The following is a 22,619-nucleotide window of genomic DNA, read 5'->3' as shown; positions in this document are numbered from 1 at the left end:
AATATGTAATGTCCAATAATCTAATGATCTAATAATCTAATCACCACAAAAGATCAGGGCTATTATGGATATTTAGTTCTGATCCAAAAGGTTCATAATGGGTTTGATTACACATAGACTAAAGACAAGGGAAAACAGGGTTATTTACAGCTTATATTTTTGTCATAAGAATGTAGAGTAATACAGAACAACAGAGTATTATGGACATAATGACAGATATTACAAAAATTATATGTAGATGGTCACGAATAACAATTAGGCAGTTGTGGATTGTGAGCTATGGGGAGAGGGGTTGAAAGTTGTCCATTACAACATAGGGCCAGTCACTGGTTGGTGACATACTGTATCTATTACTAAGCCATCTCCATGACCTTCTTAATCCAGTCCACATAGATGGAGACGCGGATGAAGATGCTGGGCTGGCCAGGGTGTCCACAGCGCCTCATGGGGATGATCACTCCCTCCAGCACCCAGCAGTCACTGTTCTGACAGGCCAGAGGGCCCCCGTAGTCTCTCTGGGGGTCGGGTGGAAATAACATATCACTGTCAGATCATTCTCACACAGTGACAGGACATATCGTAACTTAACGTATATGTTTGCGTTGGGCTGTGCGTCACAGAATGAATTTCCTAAAAGATAAAATTGTTTCATTCTCACACACCATAAACCTCATTCTCTCTCATAGAAATAAACCACACCATAAACCTCATTCTCTCTCATAGAAATAAACCACACACCATAAACCTCATTCTCTCTCATAGAAATAAACCACACACCATATAGACAAATCCTCCCCCTCACAAACACACCCGACCCAAACCTACCTCACAGGCACCCACCCCACCCTGGAAGGAGTTGGTGCACATCTCGTTCTCCCGAACACGGCCCCGGAAGTATTTGTTACAGTCCTTGTTGCTTATAACTGGTATTTGAGCCACATTGAGTACAGAGTCATCTGTAGAAGTGCCTGAGAAAGTGAGAGAAACAGTAAAAGAGGGGGGGGGGGGGGGGGGGGGGGGGGTGGAGAGAACGAAATAATGAGAGAGAGGTGGCATATGCTGAGTAATACTGGAAATAACAACACCATCTGTTGGTCCAGGATCTGAAAAGCTGTCTCATTTACATGGCACATTAGTAAAACAGATACTACTTCAAGGGCAGCAAAAGATACCTAAAGAAACATGATGTCATACATTATGGTCCTAGGTTTTCCTGACCACATCATCTGACCTGGGACAACTCAGGGCCCTGGTCGTAATGCAGCCATAGGATGGTGATATATATAAAGGACATTATGAAGGAAGGTATAAAGAGTACAACAGGAAAAAATATGCAGATGAGGGTAATACAGATGTTGGATCTTAATTTGAGCCAGTTTGCTACAGCAGGAAAATAATCCTGCAGCAACAGGAAATCTGAATTATTACGTGGATTATAATTCATGGACATTTTTGAATGGGTTGATAGATTTTTCGTAAGTGAAAATCAAGTCTGAAATGTAGAAATGACAAACTTCAAAAGCCTTTTTAAACCTCAAAATTCACTACACGTTTTAGATCTCCTGCATTGCAGGAAGGTTCTCCTCCAGCAGGGTGATCCAATGAAGATCCTGCATCTGTAAAAGGAAGGATAAAGATGAATACGGAGGAATGTGACTAAATTATATTGTGGTGTTACAATTATGAGCATAGCTCTCCTTTACCTTGAGTTTCCCCCCAGCCTGCGATCTCGCAGTAGGTTCCGTTTTGAACTATGTAGCGTTCAGGAGGCAGACAGATCTGAGACACACGCTCATTAAACTGGGCTGAGCTGAGGAAGAGGAAGAGGATGAGGAAGAGCATCAGCCTGAGCAGAATGGGGTTGCTGTTAAATCATATGGCATGGATTAGTTAGGATAGTAGGATACTATTGTTAGGTTACCCGTGAACTGTAAAACAACAAAAAGTTTAATAAAAGATGTGCAGGGAAATATGTGGTTTGTGTGTGTGTGTGTGTGTCCCTGCGTGCGTGTGTTCGTGTGTGTACGCACTATTCCAGTTGTAGCATGACCAGCTGGGACTCTGAGGGTCCACAGACGATCTTGGTGAGAGGGATAGTCTGTCGGTCGGGCTCTCCTTCACTGGGGTTACGGAACAATGTCCCCATCATGGCGGAGTACCCTGGAAGGTCCACATAACTGCACATAGAGAACACACACTGACCAACAATCTCCAACCTATTCAAGGGAATTACAACAAATAATATGTGCTTTTAGAGTCTAGATCTGGGTCTTTTGGGTTAGACAGATTTTCCTTTTACTGTGTTTAAAAAAACAACAACATGATATAAATACTTGATAATTAAGTAATGAGAAATAATAAATCAGAAACCATACCAAGAGGAGAAACACTGCTTAGTGCTGATCACCCATTTGGAGCTAACCAGGGAGCCTCCACAGAAATGGTTTCCTTTCCTGCACACAAGGAGATAAGGGTTATGAAGAGTAGGGTCTAACAGGGAGGGAAGGAGAGAAAGAGAGATTTTATGAAGACTGGGCTCTAACACAAACACACAGAGAGACAGAGAGACAGAGAGACAGAGAGACAGAGAGAGAGAGAGAGAGACAGAGAGAGAGAGATTATGAGGACTGGGCTCTAACAGGGAAAGAGAGGGAGAGGTTATAAATACTGGAGAATAACAGAGAGGGAGTGAGAGCAAACAATCAATTGTTTGTTTTCAAGCTAGCTATAGCTAAGAGCTAATAGCTAAAAAAGAAAAGGCTATCAAATAGCTGATACATTTTTACATTTGTACTACTTTTCTTTTTAATTGAAGAACAAAATTAACTGCTGATTTTTGTTTTCTGGGATGCTGTTGCAGTAAAAAGGCTTGATCTGTGAACTGAAATGAAAACAAGCTGGAAAAAGCTGAAAAGAAATGGGAAAGAGCTAGAAAAAGAATGACCAAGAGAAAATCTAAACAGAGATTATGTACCCTACAGATGTCTGCTCTTCCAAGGCAAAGAAAAACTATAAGTAAAGTAAAGAGAGTCACCTGAGACCTTGGTGGTGGACCTCACAATACTATTGGGGAAGAAAACAACAACGAATCTCATATTTCATACTGTGAGCCCCTCAGCCTGACACACTGCCCTGTGCACAAAATACTCAAAACATAGAAGGAATGGTATTGGAAAAGGCAGACCGATAACAATCAATAAGGACAACAATGAAAATTGCCCGTCTCACAGTTAACGTCTACCATAACGACACCATCTTGGTTCAGGGGTCGGAAAGCAACCTGAGGACGTTCCAGGAAGACTTCCAGTCCCCCAGGAGAAGAAGCAAAGGAGCAACTCCAAGAAGCTCTCCACAGACCAAAATCCAGGAGAAGATGACCCCTCCAAGCCCTGAAAACAGCCCTGTCTCTCCAAGAATCTCCTCCTACATCGACTCTTTCAGAGACAGTCTATCTGTTCTGGAAAGAGACCTTGCTGAGTTCAGGGAGATATTCCTTGACCAGCCAGAGCAGAGGCATTCAATAGCCGACACCAGCCAGCCTGATGAATCAGCAGCGCAGTGAGATCTCACCCCCTTCCATAGACTTGCACAGTAATTATGACAACTTCCGGAGGACGTCATCTAACCTATCAGAACTCTTGCAGCATGAACTGACATGTTGTCAACCCATTCAAAGTATCAGATAATGAATCTAGTACTGAAAGGATAAGCTACAGCTAGCTAGCACAACAGTGCATAACATGTGGTGAGTAGTTGACTCAAAGAGAGGGAAAGACAATAGTTGAACAGTTTGAACAAATTCAATTATTCCAAAATTAAGGAGAAGCAAGAGAGAGAGATGGCTATATTTGGTTGTATTTATTGTTTTTTACTTTCACTTTCCCTTAGCTAGCAAATGCAGCTAGCTAGTTTAGCCTACTCAAACACCCGGCTCAAAACAGAAAGGGATGCTATGTTAGCTAGCTGGCTATGGCTATCCAACACTGGAACTCTTCCAAGACAAGGTAAGCTTTTGGTTTTATTAATTTATTGCCTCTGGGGCCCGCTGGTATAGCTGCTAAACTGCTTTCTGTACTGCATGATTGTAACGGGTTTACTAACGCATTAGTTCTAGTAGTTCTAGTTGACTATGATGTAAAAACGATGTAGGCTGTGTGTCGTGATTAGCGTTCATGATATGAAGGTTTGGTTTGGAAAGGTTTTTTCGCCTGGTCACAGACAGCTGATGTGTTGTGCGCTGAAGTCCACAAGCGAAGGGAAAAAGGTGAGAGGAACAGAGCACGTCGATAGCTGTGAGAAGGAATGATATATACAACGAGCAAAGTGATCGTGCTGTTTTTATGTGGCTGCTTTGAAAGTTAACTGTGTTTGCATGTGATCAGGGGTGTATTCATTCCGCTGATTCTGTTAAAAAACGTTTTCTTAAACAGAAGCAAACATAACGAAATGGGGATAAACATACCTGAATTTATCCAATAGAAACTCTCATTTGCAACTGTTGGACTAATGATTACACCCTAGATCTGCTAGATACCGGCAATAGTGTGCAAGGCAGTTTTGAATGTGCCACAGTTTGTCACTTTGATTACTAATAATTCTCTTGACCTGTGCACCTACGTTGTAAACTTTTCATAGGCTAGGTTGTAGGAACCTCATGATGGGTACAGGTAAATTTGAATATCATGTCGTATCCTAAACCTATCGATGTTACATTGAGCTGGGTGAACGGAATATGAATGACAGTCATCCAATACGCTCTAACTGAAATCTGGCCATACTCATAAAAAAATTAAAAATCATCCTCCCTCATCTTAAAACGTCACCGACCGCCACTGGTCTCTTCCCTGGGAAAAGAGTCATCAAGCTCCGTTTTTGCCCCACAACAGACACTACAGAGTCCCAGGGCCCCTCCTCAACATCCAGGGAGCCCCAAGCAACAGATAGCCCACATCCCCACTGTCCCATTCACCACACTGCCCCCCCCCCCCCCCACGAGTCATCCCTGACAGAGCACCCAGCTAGCCACAACAGGCAGCACAGAAGAACAGCTACGCAGCAGTGACTGCCACAAGTTCCTCAGCATAGGACAACCAGAACCAGATAAGAGACATGTTACCTCTAATCTGCTCTAAGATAGGCATACCGAACTAAAAACCAACATGCACTACAGATGACATCCAGGGTAAAGTACCAATGTATGCATAGGCTATGAAGCCTAAATAAGAGAGAAATATATATTTTTTAATGTTTTATTATGTATTGAATATTTAAACTGTTTATTTGTTTTATCTCGTATGTTCAACACACCCTAAATGAACATTTGAAACATAGCATCCATAAGTAGGACATAAGCAGCTACAGTGCATTTGTAAAGTATTCAGACCCCTTGACTTTTTCCACATTTTGTTACGTTACAGCCTTATTCTAAAATTGATTCAATTGTTTTTTTCCTCTCATCAATCTACACAAAATACCACCTCATGACAATGCAAAAACAGGTTAAGAATTTTTGTAAATTATAATTATGTGAAATATCACATTTACAGACAGTAAGTATTCAGACCCTGTACTCAGTACTTTATTGAAGCACCTTTGGCAGCGATTACAGCCTCAAGTCTTCCTGGGTATGACGCTACAAGCGTGGGACACCTGTATTTGGGGAGTTTCTCCAATTCTTCTCTGTAGCTCCTCTCAAGCTCTGTCAGGTTGGATGGGGAGTGTCGCTGCACAGCTATTTTCAGGTCTCTCCAGAGATGTTCGATTGGTTTCATTCCAGGCTCTGGCTGGGCCAATCAAGGACATTCAGAGACCCGAAGCCACTCCTGCGTTGTCTTGGCTGTGTGCTTAGGGTCATTGTCTATTGGAAGGTGAACCTTCTCCCTAGTCTGAGGTCCTGAGCGCTCTGGAGCAGGTGTTCATAAAGGATCTCTCTGTACTTTGCTCCGTTCATCTTTCCCACAATCCTGATTAGTCTCCCAGTCACTGTCGCTGAAAAACATCCCCACAGCATGATGCTGCCACCACCATGCTTCACCGTAGGGAGGGTGCCAGGTTTCCTCCAGACATGACGCTTGACATTCAGGCTAGGGCTGTTGCGGTGACCGTATTACCGCCGACGGTCAAGAGTCATGAAGGCAGTCAAATTCCACGTGACCGTTTAGACACAGTAATTAGGCTTCTACAAGCTCTGATGCTGCTGATGGTCATTAGTAGCCTACCAAACTTGCTAACTGCCTGGTACTCAGCCCTCTATTGTCCCTCTAATCACTCTGACATCAATGCAAATAGAATGGATTTTATTAGGGTGCATTACAGACACCGTGAAATGTGAGGCATTATCAAGTGCTTGTCAAATTGTGAATGAGAGACTGATGGAGTGGGTACAGCCCGCGCAAGAAACAAAGCAGAGCTCATGCCCTTCATGCGACATTTTTCAAATCCTCATTAGAGTAGCATCATGCAGCCTTACAATGTATTAAAGTCAAAACATATAGCCCAAAGTTTCTAGAACAACTGAAGTTACATTAATAACTCTAAATTAAGCATATAGGAATACCAATTTGTTTGTTAACCGCTCAACACAGAATATCCGTTTGTGCGCACTCCCTCAAATCGTTTGGAGAAAATATCCTTTCTATTTTATTCAGCTTTGTTCAATTGTATTCTTCACACTATAAAATAATGCCACGGAATTCTATGCAAATCTTGTCTGCTAAATGAACTAGTGTAGCCCACAGCCATATGGCATAGCCGGATAAAGGGCCTAACATAAGGACAACTCAGAGTATGTTATTCTGTTCTTCTGCAATAGACTACATTTTCTTCATATCATGCTTCTATAGACCGGTCTAAAATAAATTATGGATTTATTGTGAAGGTGTAGGCTATATTACATGGATTTATTAGACTTTTTAAAATGTAGATGTTCCAAAGGTCTGCATCAGTGGCTTGTAGGCTATGCGTGGAAGCCAGGAGATGCTAAATGTGTTTATGTTAACTAACGGTCAATTACCGTGAGACCGACTGAATTTAGCACAGGTGGACTCCAATCAAGTTGTAGAAACATCTCAAGGATGATCAATGGAAACAAAGGGTCTCATAACAAAGGGTCTGAATACTTATGTAAATAAGGAATTTCTGATTTTATTGTTAATACATTTGCAAACATTTCTAAAAACCTGTTTTTGCTTTGTCATTATGGGGTATTGTGTGTAGATTTATGAGGAACATTTTTAATTTAATCAATTTTATAATAACGCTGTAACATAACAAAATGTGGAAAAAGGGAAGTGGTCTGAATACCAACTTTGGGCTCCCGAGTGGCACTGCATCTCAGTGCAAGAGACGTCACTACAGTCCCTGGTTCGATTCCAGGCTGTATCACATCCGACCGTGATTGGGAGTCCCATAGGCGGCGCACAATTGGCCCAGCGTCAGCCGGGTTTGGCCAGGGTAGGCCGTCATTCTAAATAAGAATATGTTCTTAACTGACTTGCCTAGTTAAATAAAGGTTAAATAAAAAAGTAAAAAATACATTTTTTAAATACATTCCAAATGCAGTGAATATATAACATTCAGGGTTTGTGCTCTTAAACATTTGTTTGTAAAAAGTACAGACACAGACATCGTAGACATTGTACATAGTTCAGACATTACTATACTTCTAGAGACATGGAGTCGAAGAGAAACATCCTCTCTCAAAAATTACAGGGAGTTTACTGCAGGCCTATCGTCAGTGAAACATCCACATGTAAAATGTGGCAGAGACTCAAGAGGGATTATAATCTGGTTTAAAGAGAGGAAAGGAAAAACATACAGTTGGCTAAAAATATATTTTTTATTGTTAACTCAGATAGTGACCTTTACATGTGTGCAATGTACATGCCTCCATCTGACTTTCAATATTATAACAAAGATTGTTTTCAGAGTCTCTATTCTGATAGAATTCATTTTGAGTCACTAGGTAAAGTTCTGTTAATGGGGGATTTAAATGCTAGAACTGGTAAAGGAGCAGACTACATATACTGTATTTAGAGGGAAACACCCATGTACATCTGTGTATGAATCACAACTGACTACAGACAGACACAGAGACAGAGACAGAGACAGAGACAGAGAGAGAGCGCGAGCTATGACAGTATTGTCAACAAAAATGGGAAACAAGTAGGTTTACTTATTGATCTGAACTAGGAAACAGTGCAGTCGACTATGTCATAACAGATATAGAGCAAGAAAAAAATCTATGCCTTTATGGTCATGCCACAACTCCCCTTGTCAGACCACTGCCAAATTAGAATTGATCAGGAAAAAAAAAAAATCTGATGAACCAACCCTACATTTAAAACCAGAACTCTACCCCCTCCCGCCTACATAAACGTGGGGAAAAAGCTAGCCATGTTGAATATAAGGCAGCATTAAATAACATTGATATTCAAAACTTGATTTACATTTTTATTTGAACTACATTTAAATAAGACAAAGACGGCATTAAGCCACTGACAAATTGATGGATATATTCATCAATCTGGCAAAAGAAGTACTACATCTTAAAAAGGTGAAAAATAGAACATCAAAAAAGAAAAATGGTATGGTTTGACGAAGAATGTTCAACTGCAAGAAAAGAACTAAGACTTTTGTCAAACCAAAAACACCAGGAGACATCTCATATACCAATAGGCCCTAAGCCAATATAAGAAAATCCCTCTATATGACCAATTCATTTAGGGAATTATGGAGGAAATTAGATACCACTCTTAAAAAGAAAGACCTCCCAATCAAAGATTGGATTATCTGGAAACAGCATTTTGAAATACCTCTATAAATTCCAAATAAAAAAAAAGAACTTAACTCCACCCAAACATCAGTAAAAGAACAATTAAAATAATTATAATTAACAGTAAAAACTCAACGAAACCAGCTGGACAATCCTATTACATTGTTTTAAGTAATTTATCAAATAAAGGCCCTCAAGAGCAGTGAAGGCTCAGGGCCAGACAGCATTCGAACATAGATTCAACCCTCCCCCCCCATCCTTCCATGTGGCAATTTAAAATATACAGTACATCATGGGATAAAAGCCCCAACAAAAGGTTTTACCTGGAATTTTGTACAACTATTCTGTGCACAGAAATGCCCCAAACCAAGCCTGAAGGGCAGAACTTGGGAGATTTCCCCTAGCACTCATAATTGAGAAAAGAGACACCACATTCTGGACTCACCTAACACACTGTGATCCAGAACATTATCATCACAAGGCTTTCTTATGCAAAGACTGCAATACAAAGAGTGACCCTCAGAGCAACTGGCCCAAAAGCACCAGCTAAACTCAACCATTTGACCACAAATAACACAATTCTAATAAGTAGAAATCTCTAACCAAAATATATAGAATATTGGCAAAACGGAATTCAATTGAATCACAAGCTTCAATGTTATCAAATTCTAAATAGAGATATCAAATTAGCACAACACCTTATCAAAATCAAAGAATTCAAACCATGGAAGACGTTAACAATGTACAGACTCAATGAGCCATAGCCTGGCAATAGAGACAGAATGCCATAGAAAAACATGGAAGGTCGGAGAGGAAAGGCTAGGTAAGCACTGCGGGTCGGGTGAAGTAGACAATGAGGAGAAAATCTGCATTATGTTAGGAGGTAACATCGAGACAGTAGATCTTGCTCCAGATTATGTGCTGCCTTGTCATCATTTAAGAGATGTCATACACATGAGCCTAGATTTAATTTCGCAATTGTTTTTTAAAAATGTCTTATTGTTTTTGTGTATATGCAGTATACTGTATATTACTATTGTTGGTCCAACATATTGTTCATTTATGTAATACTTTATGTAATACTATTGCTTTGACAATGTAATGTCTGCGTCCAACTCACACTCCCAAACACTTAGATCCCCGGAATACAGCTCACTTCCCAGCTCTCTCTCCAGATCCCAATCCCAACTCTAATCACCTGTTCACACACCTGCATGTCATCATCCCACACTATTTAGTTCAGTTCCTTGCACCCCATCACTGTGAGGTATCGTTTGTTTTTTAGATACTTTTTCAGGGCTCAATTTTTTTCCCCGTCCTTCTCGCCTCCCGTGTATGACAAATTTTTGCATGCCTCACTCAACGCTTTTGCCTATTCCCTTCCTGTACTGTTGCCATTTGTGGACCTACCGTGTATGACCTTCTGCCTGCCCCTGGACCCAGCTACCTGCCTCTTAAGGTTCTTTTCAATAAACACCTGCTGCGCACTGCGCTTGAAACCAGCTCTGTCTCCCTCGTGTTCATTACAGACAGTGGCAACAACCCATTCACGCCAATATAGCATTTATTGAACTGAATTGAGAGAGAGATATAGGAGAGAGTGGGGTCATGAAGACTTGGCTCTAACACACACAGAGAACGAGAGAGAGGACAAACCCAATTTTGATAAACTCTCATATCTATTGGGTGAAATACCACAGTGCGCCATCACAACAGCACGATTTAGGACCTGTTGTCACAAGAAAGGGCAACCAGTGAAGAACAAACACCAGAAATACAACCCATATTTATGTTTATTTATCTTCCCTTTTGTACTTTAACCTTTTTTCACATAATATGACATTTGAGTGTGTCTATTCTTTTTTAACTTTTTTGAGTGTAACGTTTACTGTTCATTTTGATTATTTCACTTTTGTTTATTTTTTACTTCACTTGCTTTGGCAATGTTAACATATGTTTCCCATGCCAATAAAGCGCTTACATTGAAATTGAATTGAGAGAGAGGCCATGAACACTGGTCTCTAACAGAGGAGACAGAGAGGTTATGAAGACTGAGACAGAGAGGTTATGAAGACTGAGGCTGGAGTCTCTATCGCTGAGTAAATCTCACTGAGCTAACACTGCCCCTCACAGACTGACCTGTCTCTGAGGCTGACTGTCCAGGGAGAGTTTCCAGGACGCCCACCAACAATACGGAGTATGCTCTTGACGAAACGATCATCTCTCTTCCCACACTCATTAAACTCCACTTTCTCTGTGCACACACACACACACACACACACACTTCAGTTAGTGAGTAAAGTTGTGTACACAGGTCCACTTCCAGGAAGCACTTATTATTCATTATAGTTGCATATTCCATTAGGAACTCACCTGCTGGCTCAATGATGGACACTTTCTCCCCAGCTGTTCAAACAACAATAAGCATAACAATATTTTAATCATTTTGAAATAACAGCCATGGAGGGATTAGTGCTTTGAGCAAAATGTATGAAGAGAGCTTCATAGTGTTAGTAAATTAACATTAGAAAGATAGAGTACAGAGATAAGATATACTGGCGGAGTCCGAAATCTGTCTTGCCTACTACTTACTAAAACGACAATGTGTACTAATCATATTACAATACCATTTAGAACGTACTGTTTAGTAAAAATGATTGCAGTAATCAACAAATCTCAACATACTAGGCCCACCCATCCTGATAATGTGATAATGATTCCCGCCATTCGCTCATTTGGGTACAGCGTGTCCCCTTGTCTCATTATCAGCTTAGTATCATACTATAAAACGTTCTATTTTCGCATACCTAAAATGCCTACTATGTAGTAGGAAAGTATGGGTATTCGGATACGGCCAATGAGTGATGGAGTAACAAGAGAAAGATATGGAGAAAGGAATGTAATGCCTGAGGGCACAGAGGTATGGGGGGGGGGGGATGGGAATCTTTACCGCACTGCTTGATGGCGCAGTAGTCAAACTCTGTTTTGGGGTCAGTGGTGTAGCACCAGGGTCCGTGTTGGTCCCCATCTGGGTTCCGGCAGTAGTTCTCTGTCAGGTTGCCCTCAGGGTGGGTCCCTGGGTTTATCCTGGAAAACCACAGTACAGTAAAAGCACTAAACCTACCTACCCCATGCCACAGCAGACACTTCTACACCCACATGCTACTATCCCATACATTGAAAGATATATACAGTGGATTTAAAAAGTCTACACACCCCTGTTAAAATGCCAGGTTTTTGTGAAGTAAAATAATGAGACGAAGATAAATCATGTCAGAAGTTTTTCCACCTTTAATGTGACCTATAACGTGAACAATTCAATTGAAAAACAAACTGAAATCTTTGAGGAGGAAAAATAAACTCACAATAACCTGGTTGCATAAGTGTGCACACCCTTAAACTAATACTTTGAAGCACCTTTTGATTTTATTACAGCACTCAGTCTTTTTGGGTAGGAGTCTATTAGCATGGCACATCTTGATGTGGCAATATTTGCCCACTCTTCTTTGCAAAAGCGCTCCAAATCTGTCAGATTGTGAGGACATCTCCTGTGCACTGCCCTCTTCAGATCACCCCAGAGATGTTCAATTGGATTCAGGTCTGGGCTCTGGCTGGGCCGTTCCAAAATGTTAATCTTCTTCTGGTGAAGCCATGCTTTCGTGGATTTGGATGTGTGCTTTGGGTCGTTGTCGTGCTGAAAGGTGAACTTCCTCTTCATCTTCAGCTTTCTAACGGACGCCTGAAGGTTTTGTGACAAAATTGCCTGGTATTTGGAACTGTTCATAATTCCCTCCACCCTGACTAAGGCCCCGGTTCCAGCTGAAGAAAAACAGCCCCAAAGCATGATGCTGCCACCACCATGCTTCACTGTGGGTATGGTGTTCTTTGGGTGATGTGCAGTGTTGTTTTTGCGCCAAACATACCTTTTGGAATTATGGCCAAAAAGTTCAACCTTGGTTTCATCAGACCATAACACATTTTCCCACGTGCTTTTGGGGGACTTGATGTTTGTTTTTGCAAACTTCAGCCGGGCTTGGATGTTTTTCATTGTAAGAAAAGGCTTCCGTCTTGCCACCCTACCCCATAGCCCATTCATATGAAGAATACGGGAGATTGTTGTCACATGTAGCACACAGCCAGTAGTTGCCAGAAATTCCTGCAGTTCCTTTAATGTTGCTGTAGGCCTCTTGGAAGCCTCCCTGACCAGTTTTCTCCTCGTCTTTTCATACATTTGAGGGACGTCCAGTTCTTGGTAATGTCTCGGTGGTGCCATATTTTCTCCACTTGATGATGACTGTCTTCACTGTGTTCCATGGTATATGTAATGCTTTCGAAAGTATTTTGTACCCTTCTCCTGACTGATATCTTTCAACAATGAGATCCCTCTGATGCTTTGGAAGCTCTCTGCGGACCATGGCTTTTGCTCTGAGATGCAACGAAGAAAATGTCAGGAACAGCTGAACTTTATTTGTGATTAATCAGGGTTACTTTAAATGATGGCGGGTGTGTAATGACTTCTATTTAACATGAGTTTGAATGTGATTGGTTAATTCTGAACACAGCCACATCCCCAGTTATAAGAGGGCGTGCACACTTATGCAACCAGGTTATTGTAAGGTTTTTATTTTTCATTTTTCCCCCTCGAAGATTTCAGTTTGTTTTTCAATTGAATTGTTCACATTATAGGTCACATTAACAGTAGAAAAAGTTCTGACATGATTTATCTTTGTCTCATTCTTTTACATCACAAAAACCTGGCATTTTAACAAGGGTGTGTAGACTTTTTATATCCACTGTATATACACAGTACCAGTCAAAAGTCTTTACACACCTACTCATTCAAGGGTTTTTCTTTCTTTTGACTATTTTCTACATTGTAGAATAATAGTGAAGACATCAAAACTATGAAATAACAAATATGGAATCATGTAGTAACCAGAAAAGTGTTAAATCAAAATATATTTTAGATTCTTCAAAGTAGCCACCCTTTGCCTTGATGACAGCTTTGCACATTCTTGGCATTCTCTCAACCAGCTTCATGAGGTAGTCACCTGGAATGCATTTCAATTAACAGGTGTGCCTTGTTAAAAGATCATTTGTGGAACTTTCCTTAATGCGTTTGAGCCAATCAGTTGTCTTGTGACAAGGTAGAGGTGTTATACAGAAGATAGCCCTATTTGGTTAAAGACTAAGTCCATATTATGGCAAGAACAGCTCAAATAAGCAAAGAGAAACGACAGTCCATCATTACTTTAAGACATGAAGGTCAGTCAGTCCAGGAAATTTCAAGAACTTTGAAAGTTTCTTCAAGTGCAGTCGCAAAAACGATCAAGAGCTATGATGAGACTGGTTCTCATGAGGACCGCAACAGGAAAGGAAGACCCAGAGTTACCTCTGCTGCAGAGGATAAGTTCATTAGAGTTACCAGCCTCAGAAATTGCAGCCCAAATAAATGATTCACAGAGTTCAAGTAACAGACACATCTCAACATCAACTGTTTGAATCAGGCCTTCATGGTCGAATTGCTAAAAAGAAACCACTACTAACGGACACCAATAAGAAGAAGAGACTTGCTTGGGCCAAGAAACACGAGCAATGGATATTAGACTGGTGGAAATCTGTCCTTTAGTCTGGAGGTCAGATATGAGATTTTTGGTTCCAACCTCCGTGTCTTTGTGAGACGCAGTGTGGGTGAACGGATGATCTCCGCATGTGTAGTTCCCACCGTGCAGCATGGAGGAGGAGGTGTGATGGTGTGGGTATCACGTTTTAGGTAAGACCCAGATGCAGACAGTGTCGAAGTAACAAAAGTTTATTACTAGTACAGGGGCAGGCAAAACGACAGGTCAAAGGCAGGCAGAGGTCATTAATCCAGATAGGGTGCAAAAAGTCCAGAACGGCAGGCAGTCTCAGGGTCAGAGCAGGCAGAGGTCAATAATCCAGTGAGGGTGGTAAGGGTCCAGAAGGGCAGGCAGTCTCAGGGTCAGAGCAGGCAGGGGTCAATAATCCAGTGTGGTGTGGCAAGGTACAGAACGGCAGGCAGGCTCAGGGTAGGCAGAATGGTCAAAACCGTGAAAAACTCGTAAACAGGAACTAGAACAGACAGGAGCAAGGGGAAAAACACTGGTAGGTTTCATGAAACAAAACAAACTGGAAACAGACAAACAGAGAACACAGGTATAAATACACTGGGGATAATGGGGAAGATTGGCGACACCTGGAGGGGGGTGGAGACAAGCACAAAGACAGATGAAACAGATCAGGGTGTGACAGTGGGGGTGCTTTGCTGGTGACACTGTCTGTGATTTATTTAGAATTCAAGGCACACTTAACCAGCATGGCTACCACAGCATTCTGCAGCGATATGCCATCCCATCTGGTTTGGGCTTAGTGGGACTATCACTTGTTTTTTAATAGGACAATGACCCAACACACCTCCAGGTTATGTAAGGGCTATTTGACCAAGAAGGAGAGTGATGGAGTGCTGCATCAGATGACCTGATCTCCACAATCATCCGACCTCAACCCAAATGAGATGGTTTGGGATGAGTTGGACCGCAGACAGAAGGAAAAGCAGCCAACAAGTGCTCAGCAGAACTCCTTCAAGACTGTTGGAAAATAATTCCAGGTGAAGCTGGTTGAGAGAATGCCAAGAGTGTGCAAAGCTGTCACCAAGGCAAAGGGTGGCTACTTTGAAGAATCTCAAATATAAAATATATTGATGATTTGTTTAACACTCTTTTGGATACTACATTCATTATTCCATGTGTTATTTCATAGTATTGATGTCTTCACTATTATTCTACAATGTAGAAAAATTAAGAAAAATCCTTGAATGAGTAGGTGTGTCCAAACTTTTGACTGGTACTGTATATATATACATATGTATTACATCTTTGACAACACCAAACATACCTGCCAAATTCATGATACATTTAATTTTAGAATCTACTGGTTATTTTTGATACTTAGTTTTGTGAGGTATGTTGACACTCCACTTCTGGCAGATGACACCCTTCCGCGTCTTTCGGACTACACCCTTGTAGTTTTTACCATTTTCATGGTAGCAATCTGGGGTGTGGAGAAAAAGGAGATGAAAACATGACGACAGAAAACCCTTCTGTGAGTTATCAAGTAGGCTTGCGTTTGAGGACCCTAGATTGCATTGCGAGTGCATTGTTGCCATTGAAACAGCAGAGAGCAGTGTACCCTCAGCTTCGATGTCGTCTGCACAGCGTTTGATATGCAAGCAGAGAGCCGTCCTCATCTCAGGCACAGACGTGAAGCACCAGGGAGCCTCGGATCCATCTGGGTTACGACAGTAGTTCTCCTCCAAGCCCCTGGGAGCAATGGTATAGCAATTAGTATAACCAATATGTATGCACACAATAACACAGGGATATATGGATAAAACAGCTAATACTGGAGGTTAAAAATAACACTGGGATATATGGATAAAACAGCTAATACTATAGATCAAAATAACACAGGGATTTCTGGATAAAACGGATAATACATCGTGTGGGATCAAAATAACACAGGGATTTCTGGATAAAACAGCTAATACTGTAGGTCAAAATAACACAGGGATCATTATTCATGGGTAAATGTTGGATGTATGCTACTGACTCTGGATAAGTGTCTGCTATGACTTAACTGTATATGTGTTTAGGAACACAAATAACTACACCCAAGATCAGCCATTCATGTAGAACCTCATCTCAAGACCCCTAATTTCACTCCTTACTCCACCATCCTCATCACACCACTCACTAACCATCATTCCGCCGCTCATCCCTCTTAACTACCAATCCCACCCCTCATCCATCCATCCATCCATCCATCCATCCATCCATCCATCTTTCGCCCGTCCCTCTGGCTTACTTGCATTCGTAGGTGTTTGGGTAGAAAGGGTGCTCGTGAGGGTACTGGGCGTCCCAACGCTGACAGGCGATACCGCCGGTCGTCTCGTTCACTTTACCGCGGTAATCCTCCCCACGACCACGGAAACAGTTGGTGGTGTAGCTGGACCGGAGGTGTCTCTTTGGAACCGCAGCTAGAGTGGAAGGAGGGACGTGACATATGAGGGGGTGATATAGATTTATTACGTTGTTATAAAAACGGATACAGTGTAAATGGAACGGACAGGGAGGGTGTATGAGGGGACAGACGTACGGCACTTGCTGATCTGGCAACTCTCTCTCTCCATATCAGGGTCTGTGGTGTAACACCAGGGAACAGGAGAGGAGTCTGGGTTACGGCAGTAGTTATCATCCAAGCTCTTATCTGGATACCTGGAACGCACATGGACAGGATTCCATGTCAGGAACTTCTCATTACCTTGGAAATATTGATTGTTTTCTACTCTGTTACAGTACAACATATTGATTAGAGAGATGTAATGCTGACAGGATACAAAGGCATGTAGGCCTACAACAAACTGTATGTAAAAGAGGAGTGGTAGTGGTAGTGGTAGTGATTACAGCGGTGGGTAGACAGACATACTTCTCAGGCTGGTAGATGTGTTGTTGTGGGTACTGCTGGTCCCAACGTTGACACTCTCTGCCACTCACTGTGTGGTCAACCTGACCCCTGTAGTCTTCCCCGTTACATGTGATACACACCTCTGTGCACAAACCCAAACACACACAGTCTGTAGCAACACTTTTCGACAGTGATGTTCTCTATGATCAAAGACAACACATTATGGTTTAGAAACATTTGCAATTGCAATCCTTCAACCACTGGAATGTTGAACAGAATGGGATGTGCAGAATCTCTCTCTCTACCACACCTGCTGTCTCTAACTCTGAATGATTGGCTATGAAAAGCCAACTGACATTTACTCCTGAGGTGCTGATCTGTTGAACCCTCTACAACCACTGTGATTATTATTATTTGACCCTTCTGGTCATCTATGAACGTTTGAACATCTTGGCCATGTGCTGTTATAATCTCCACCCGGCACAGTCAGAAGAGGACTGGCCACCCCTCAGAGCCTGGTTCCTCTCTAGGTTTCTTCCTAGGCCCCTGCCTTTCTAGGGAGTTTTTCCTAGCCACCGTGCTTCATCGGCATTGCTTGTTGTTTGGGGTTTTAGGCTGGGTTTCTGTATAGCACTTTGTGACATCGGCTGATGTGAAAAGGGCTTTATAAATACATTTGATTGATTGATTGATGTACCGTCTTTGCAGTGGGGGATATTGCAGCTCTCATATCGGCGTTCTGGATCATTGGTGTAGCACCACGGCCCGATGCGGTCCCTATCTGGGTTCCTGCAGTAGTTCAGCTCCAAGCCATTAGTGGCTGTGGGTGTCCATCTATGACAAGGTATAGAAACAGAATATGTGTGAGAGACAGAGATATCTTATTAGATTTTGCTTTGGGTCATGGTTTCCAAACTACTACTAATGCTCTATCCAGCACCAATTGTATTGTGGACTTGGCTGAACTGGTACTAACCTCCAACTATTTTCTCTTCGGAGGAGACTTTTTCCTCCAGACCAAAGGGACAGCGATGGGGAGCACTAAGGCTCCTCATTATGCTAACCTATAGCTAGGAACGTTTGAAAAACAGGTGGTGCTGAATTCAGACCTTAACCCCTGTCTCTCCAATATTCTCCCAATTCGGAGATATTTGGCTGACATTTTTGTGATCTATACAGGGACACAGGAAGAACTTTTAGAATTCCATGCTTATCGAAACTCGATGAATGAACACCTTCACTTCCCCATTAACTATGACCTATCACAAATCAGTTTTCCTGATGTGATGGTTATTAATGACAAAACCTCCCTCGCTACAGATCTCTTTAGGAAACCTGCGGACAAGAATACCCTCCTTAGAGGTGACAGCTTTCATCCATGTCCACCTATTAAAAGTCTCCCTATAAGTCAATTCAGGCGCATCAGAAGAATATGCAGCTCTGATACTTCTTATTAGAGGCAGACCACGGACCTCAACACAAAGGTTTAAGGAAAGGAGGTACAAAGACAATTGGGTAAAACATGCCGATGATCATTTTGAAGGACTAACACAGTTGGAAAGCCTTCAACCAAAAGTTAAAGAAAAAGCAGGACATGTCCTATCATGCTTCACCTGATACTCACCATTGGGGAAGGCATTTAAGATCATTATCAGGAAGCACTAGTACATTATTGATACTGACCCATAATTGAAACCCATTTTTAAACATCCCCCACGTATGATCTTTAAAAGACCCCCAAACGTGAGAGATATTGTGGTTAAATCTGATTACCCACCAGAGAAAAGGGAAACTTTCTTGGACAAGGTTACGGAGGGTAATTGCAAATGTGGCCAATGTGCTCAATGCAGCTTCACGTATAAATGCAACTAATTTACCCACCCCCGCACAGAACAAAGATTTAAGATAATTTTACCTGCATTTTCACCAATGTTATTTACATGTTGAAATGTCCTTGTGGTCTGTCTTACATAGGGAAAACCCGTAGAAGCCTTAAGACACGGATCAGTGAGCACCGCAGCAATATACGGACAGGTGAGACAACAAATCTGGTTGCTGTTCATTTTGTACAAGCTGGACTTCCTATTAGCTCTCTGAGATACATTGGAATAGAAATGGTCAAGATGTCACACAGGGGAGGGGACATTGAGAGGAAACGTCTTCAAAGGGAATCTTTCTGGATCCACAGATCCTCTTGGCCTTATTGAGGAGTTTGACTCGAAACCGTTTTTATAGTCTAAATTGTGTTAATAAAAAAAAGAAGTATGCTAATTGAATATTGTATGTGTATATATATTACTGTAAATATTGATCACATTCCCTGTGTATGATCATATATTTTGATACATTGAATGGTAATATTGCGAAACTATGTTATACATTTTCTTTACCTCCTGTTTCAGGAAGTGATGTCACTGAGTACTGCCCCTATATATAGGACCTTCCACCCCCACCTGGGATATGGATGCCTGATGAAGACCTAAGGGTCAAAACGTTGTAAATAAATATCACCTGGGAGCATGAGCAGCAGTGTGCGATGTTTTCCTTTCTGTTTTACAAACTACTACTCCCATAAATCAACGGGATGATCTTACCTGTGATCGTGTGGGAACTTTGACCACCACTGTTGACAAGTATGGCCATTTTTCGTCGTGAACACCTTGCCTCGATAGTCTTCTCCTTTACCCACAATGCACTTCCTTACGTACACTGCACATGGAAGAAAAACATCTGCCTTTTCAAACAAAAATCCCAGCGTGCTGCTGACACTACACGACTCATCAAAATGACATCAATTCACTTAGAACATAAATGACAGAGAACATGACCTCACTTTGCCCCCAAAGCTTACCCTTCTTCTCATACAGGTCACAGTTGACGTTCCTCTTGACCTCTGCGTTGCTGCCATCCTCCACCCATGGCAGCTGTTTACAGGTGATGGAGCGGCGCGTCTCGTAGTTGAAGGCTCTAATGAAAGGAGTTTTCAAGTTAATTTGTGTTTTTTATCAATATGGGGGTAGCCTGACTGGCACTCATACCTGTTAGTCCAACACCTTATCCGCTAAGATTGCTAGGTGTTGTACTAAGGTCATACAACCCTCCAGGGTACCTGCAGTCCAGTGTGTGTGAGCAGCGTCTGGCACAGTCCTCCAGCGTCAGCCCTGGCAGTATCAGCACCCGTGCAGAGTTCCAGGAGGTAGGAACCAGCTCCCTTCCCTCAGAACGTTGGAAGTCATTCAGAGGACTGCGGGACCCTATGGCCAAATACAAACACACAGTCCTAATGTCTGGGGGCTTACACTATATAAAAGTATGTGGACACCCCTTAAAATGAGTGGATTCGGCTATTTCAGCCACACCTGTGTATAAAATCGAGCACATAGGATGCCACCTTTCCAACAAGTCAGTTTGTCAACTTTCTACCCTGCTAGAGCTGCCCCGGTCAACTGTAAGTGCTGTTATTGTGAAGTGGAAATGTCTAGGAGCAACAACGCCTCAGCCGCAAAGCGGTAGGCCACACACGCTCACAGAACGGGACCGCCGAGTGCTGAAGCTCGTAGCGAGTAAAAATCGTCTGTCCTCGGTTGCAATACTCACGATCAAGTTCTAAACTGGCTCTGGAAGCAACGTCAGCACAAGAACTGTTCATCGGGAGCTTCATGAAATGGGTTTCCATGACCGAGCAGCCGCACAGAAGCCTAAGATCACCATACGCAATATCAAATGTTGGCTTGAGTGGTGTAAAGCTCGCTGCCATTGGACTCTGGAGCAGTGGAAACACGTTCTCTGGAGTGATGAATCACATTTCACCATCTGGCAGCGATGGACGAATCTGGGTTTAGCGAACACTACCTTCCCCAATGCTTAGTGCCAACTGTAAAGTTTGGTGGAGGAGGAATAACGGTCTGGGGCTATTTTTAATGGTTCGGGCTAGGCCCCTTAGTTCCCCCCTTAACAATGGCATTCTAGATGATTTTGTGCTTCCAACTAAAGTGGCAACAGTTTGGGGAAGGCCCTTTCCTGTTTCAGCATGACAGTGCCCCCATGCACAAAGCGAGGTCCATACAGAAATGCTTTGTTGAGATTGCTGTGGAAAACCTTGACTGGCCTGCACAGAGCCCTGACCTCAATCACATCGAACACCTTTGGGATGAATTGGAACGCCGACTGTGAGCAAGGCCTAATCGCCCAACATCAGTGCCCGACCTCACTAATGCTCATGTGGCTGAATGGAAGCAAGTCCCTGCAGCAATGTTCCAACATCTAGTGGAAAGCCTTCCCAGAAGAGTGTATATGTTAATGCCCATGATTTTGAAATGAAATGTTCGACGAACACTTTTGGTCATGTAGTGTATCATTATATCTAACCACTATCTTACCGGAGTGTTAAAAATGGGAGTTGTTTCAGAAGGGTTTTGGTTCGAAGTTCTAACTGCAAATCCCATGTAATACGTCCTTTGGTAGGCCTACCTACTGAACTATTAACAAACAGTATGTCACGTACTGAGCATCCAGCTGTCTGTTTGTGAGCTTTCTGCTGAACAACATTTGGGCATGGGTCTGACTGAGCACAATAAGACCTTTGGACCCCCACACCATTTTTTTGTGAAGCTTAAACGAAGTGTCTCTATCAAAACACTTAACTGACAGAAACACATTTCTTGACAGACTGTAATTAGTAAAATGACAGATGTATACACGATTAGATTTATACACGATATGTATATGTAGGAAAACTGCAGTCACTTATGCAGTGTAAACTGAGCTGACCCAGGAATACATGTACAACCTACAAAAAGGCACATCAACTCAACGACATCAAATCAATAAACCAATCCCAGTTGCATTATTCAATTAATGTAGGTACCCAATCGGCACATGGATCTGAAATAGAATCACAAATAGAATAACAAAAAAGCAAACAAAACATATCAAAACCAAATAAATATATAAATATATATGTTATTTTTCTTACCACTGACCAATCCCCTCCAAAATGCCAGGAGAACACAGGAAATAATGGCTTTCATGGTTACAGAAGAGAATAAGACAGACCAGTGCTGGATGGAAGCAGATCCAAGGACTTAATAATGTTTTTGACAATTCTGGAGTTCCTCTGGCTGGCGTGTTTTTACGAAATTGATTAGGCTAGACTAGAGCAAGGTGAAAAATTAAGAAGCCTATAAAAAAATATATATATTGTGGTGTTTGTTGGACGGGAAAAGCCAGAGTTACAAAATAAGTGTGAATGTAATGACTGCATCCCGTCCACCCACACGTGAACATTGAAAAGCTTAATCAAACAGAGGCGCTTACCCCAAAAAGACAACGAAGTACATGAATCATTAATGAAATGTAGCGT

General features: G+C 42.0%; 1 protein-coding gene across 1 annotated transcript; it reads right to left on the bottom strand.

The window, feature by feature from the left end:
- Nucleotides 1-133: 133 nt before the first annotated feature.
- LOC115150945 (hepatocyte growth factor-like protein) lies at nt 134-22,531 on the bottom strand. The gene is made up of 18 exons (XM_029694801.1): nt 22,233-22,531; nt 20,367-20,511; nt 20,109-20,224; nt 19,852-19,966; nt 17,955-18,091; nt 17,279-17,399; nt 16,949-17,067; nt 16,658-16,829; nt 15,983-16,113; nt 15,742-15,844; nt 11,724-11,860; nt 11,147-11,179; nt 10,913-11,027; nt 2,376-2,453; nt 2,031-2,177; nt 1,704-1,810; nt 826-968; nt 134-515 (listed from the first exon to the last, which is right to left on the bottom strand). The coding sequence occupies exons 1-18, from the start codon at nt 22,285-22,287 to the stop codon at nt 354-356; spliced, it is 2,136 nt and encodes a 711-aa protein (XP_029550661.1). The 5' UTR covers nt 22,288-22,531; the 3' UTR covers nt 134-353.
- Between the last annotated feature and the right edge of the window lie 88 nt (nt 22,532-22,619).

Source organism: Salmo trutta, chromosome 16, assembly GCF_901001165.1.
Source record: "Salmo trutta chromosome 16, fSalTru1.1, whole genome shotgun sequence".
Taxonomy (NCBI): domain Eukaryota; kingdom Metazoa; phylum Chordata; class Actinopteri; order Salmoniformes; family Salmonidae; genus Salmo; species Salmo trutta.
The sequence above is the reverse complement of the archived record's forward strand: the minus strand, read 5'-3'. Positions and strand labels throughout refer to the sequence as shown.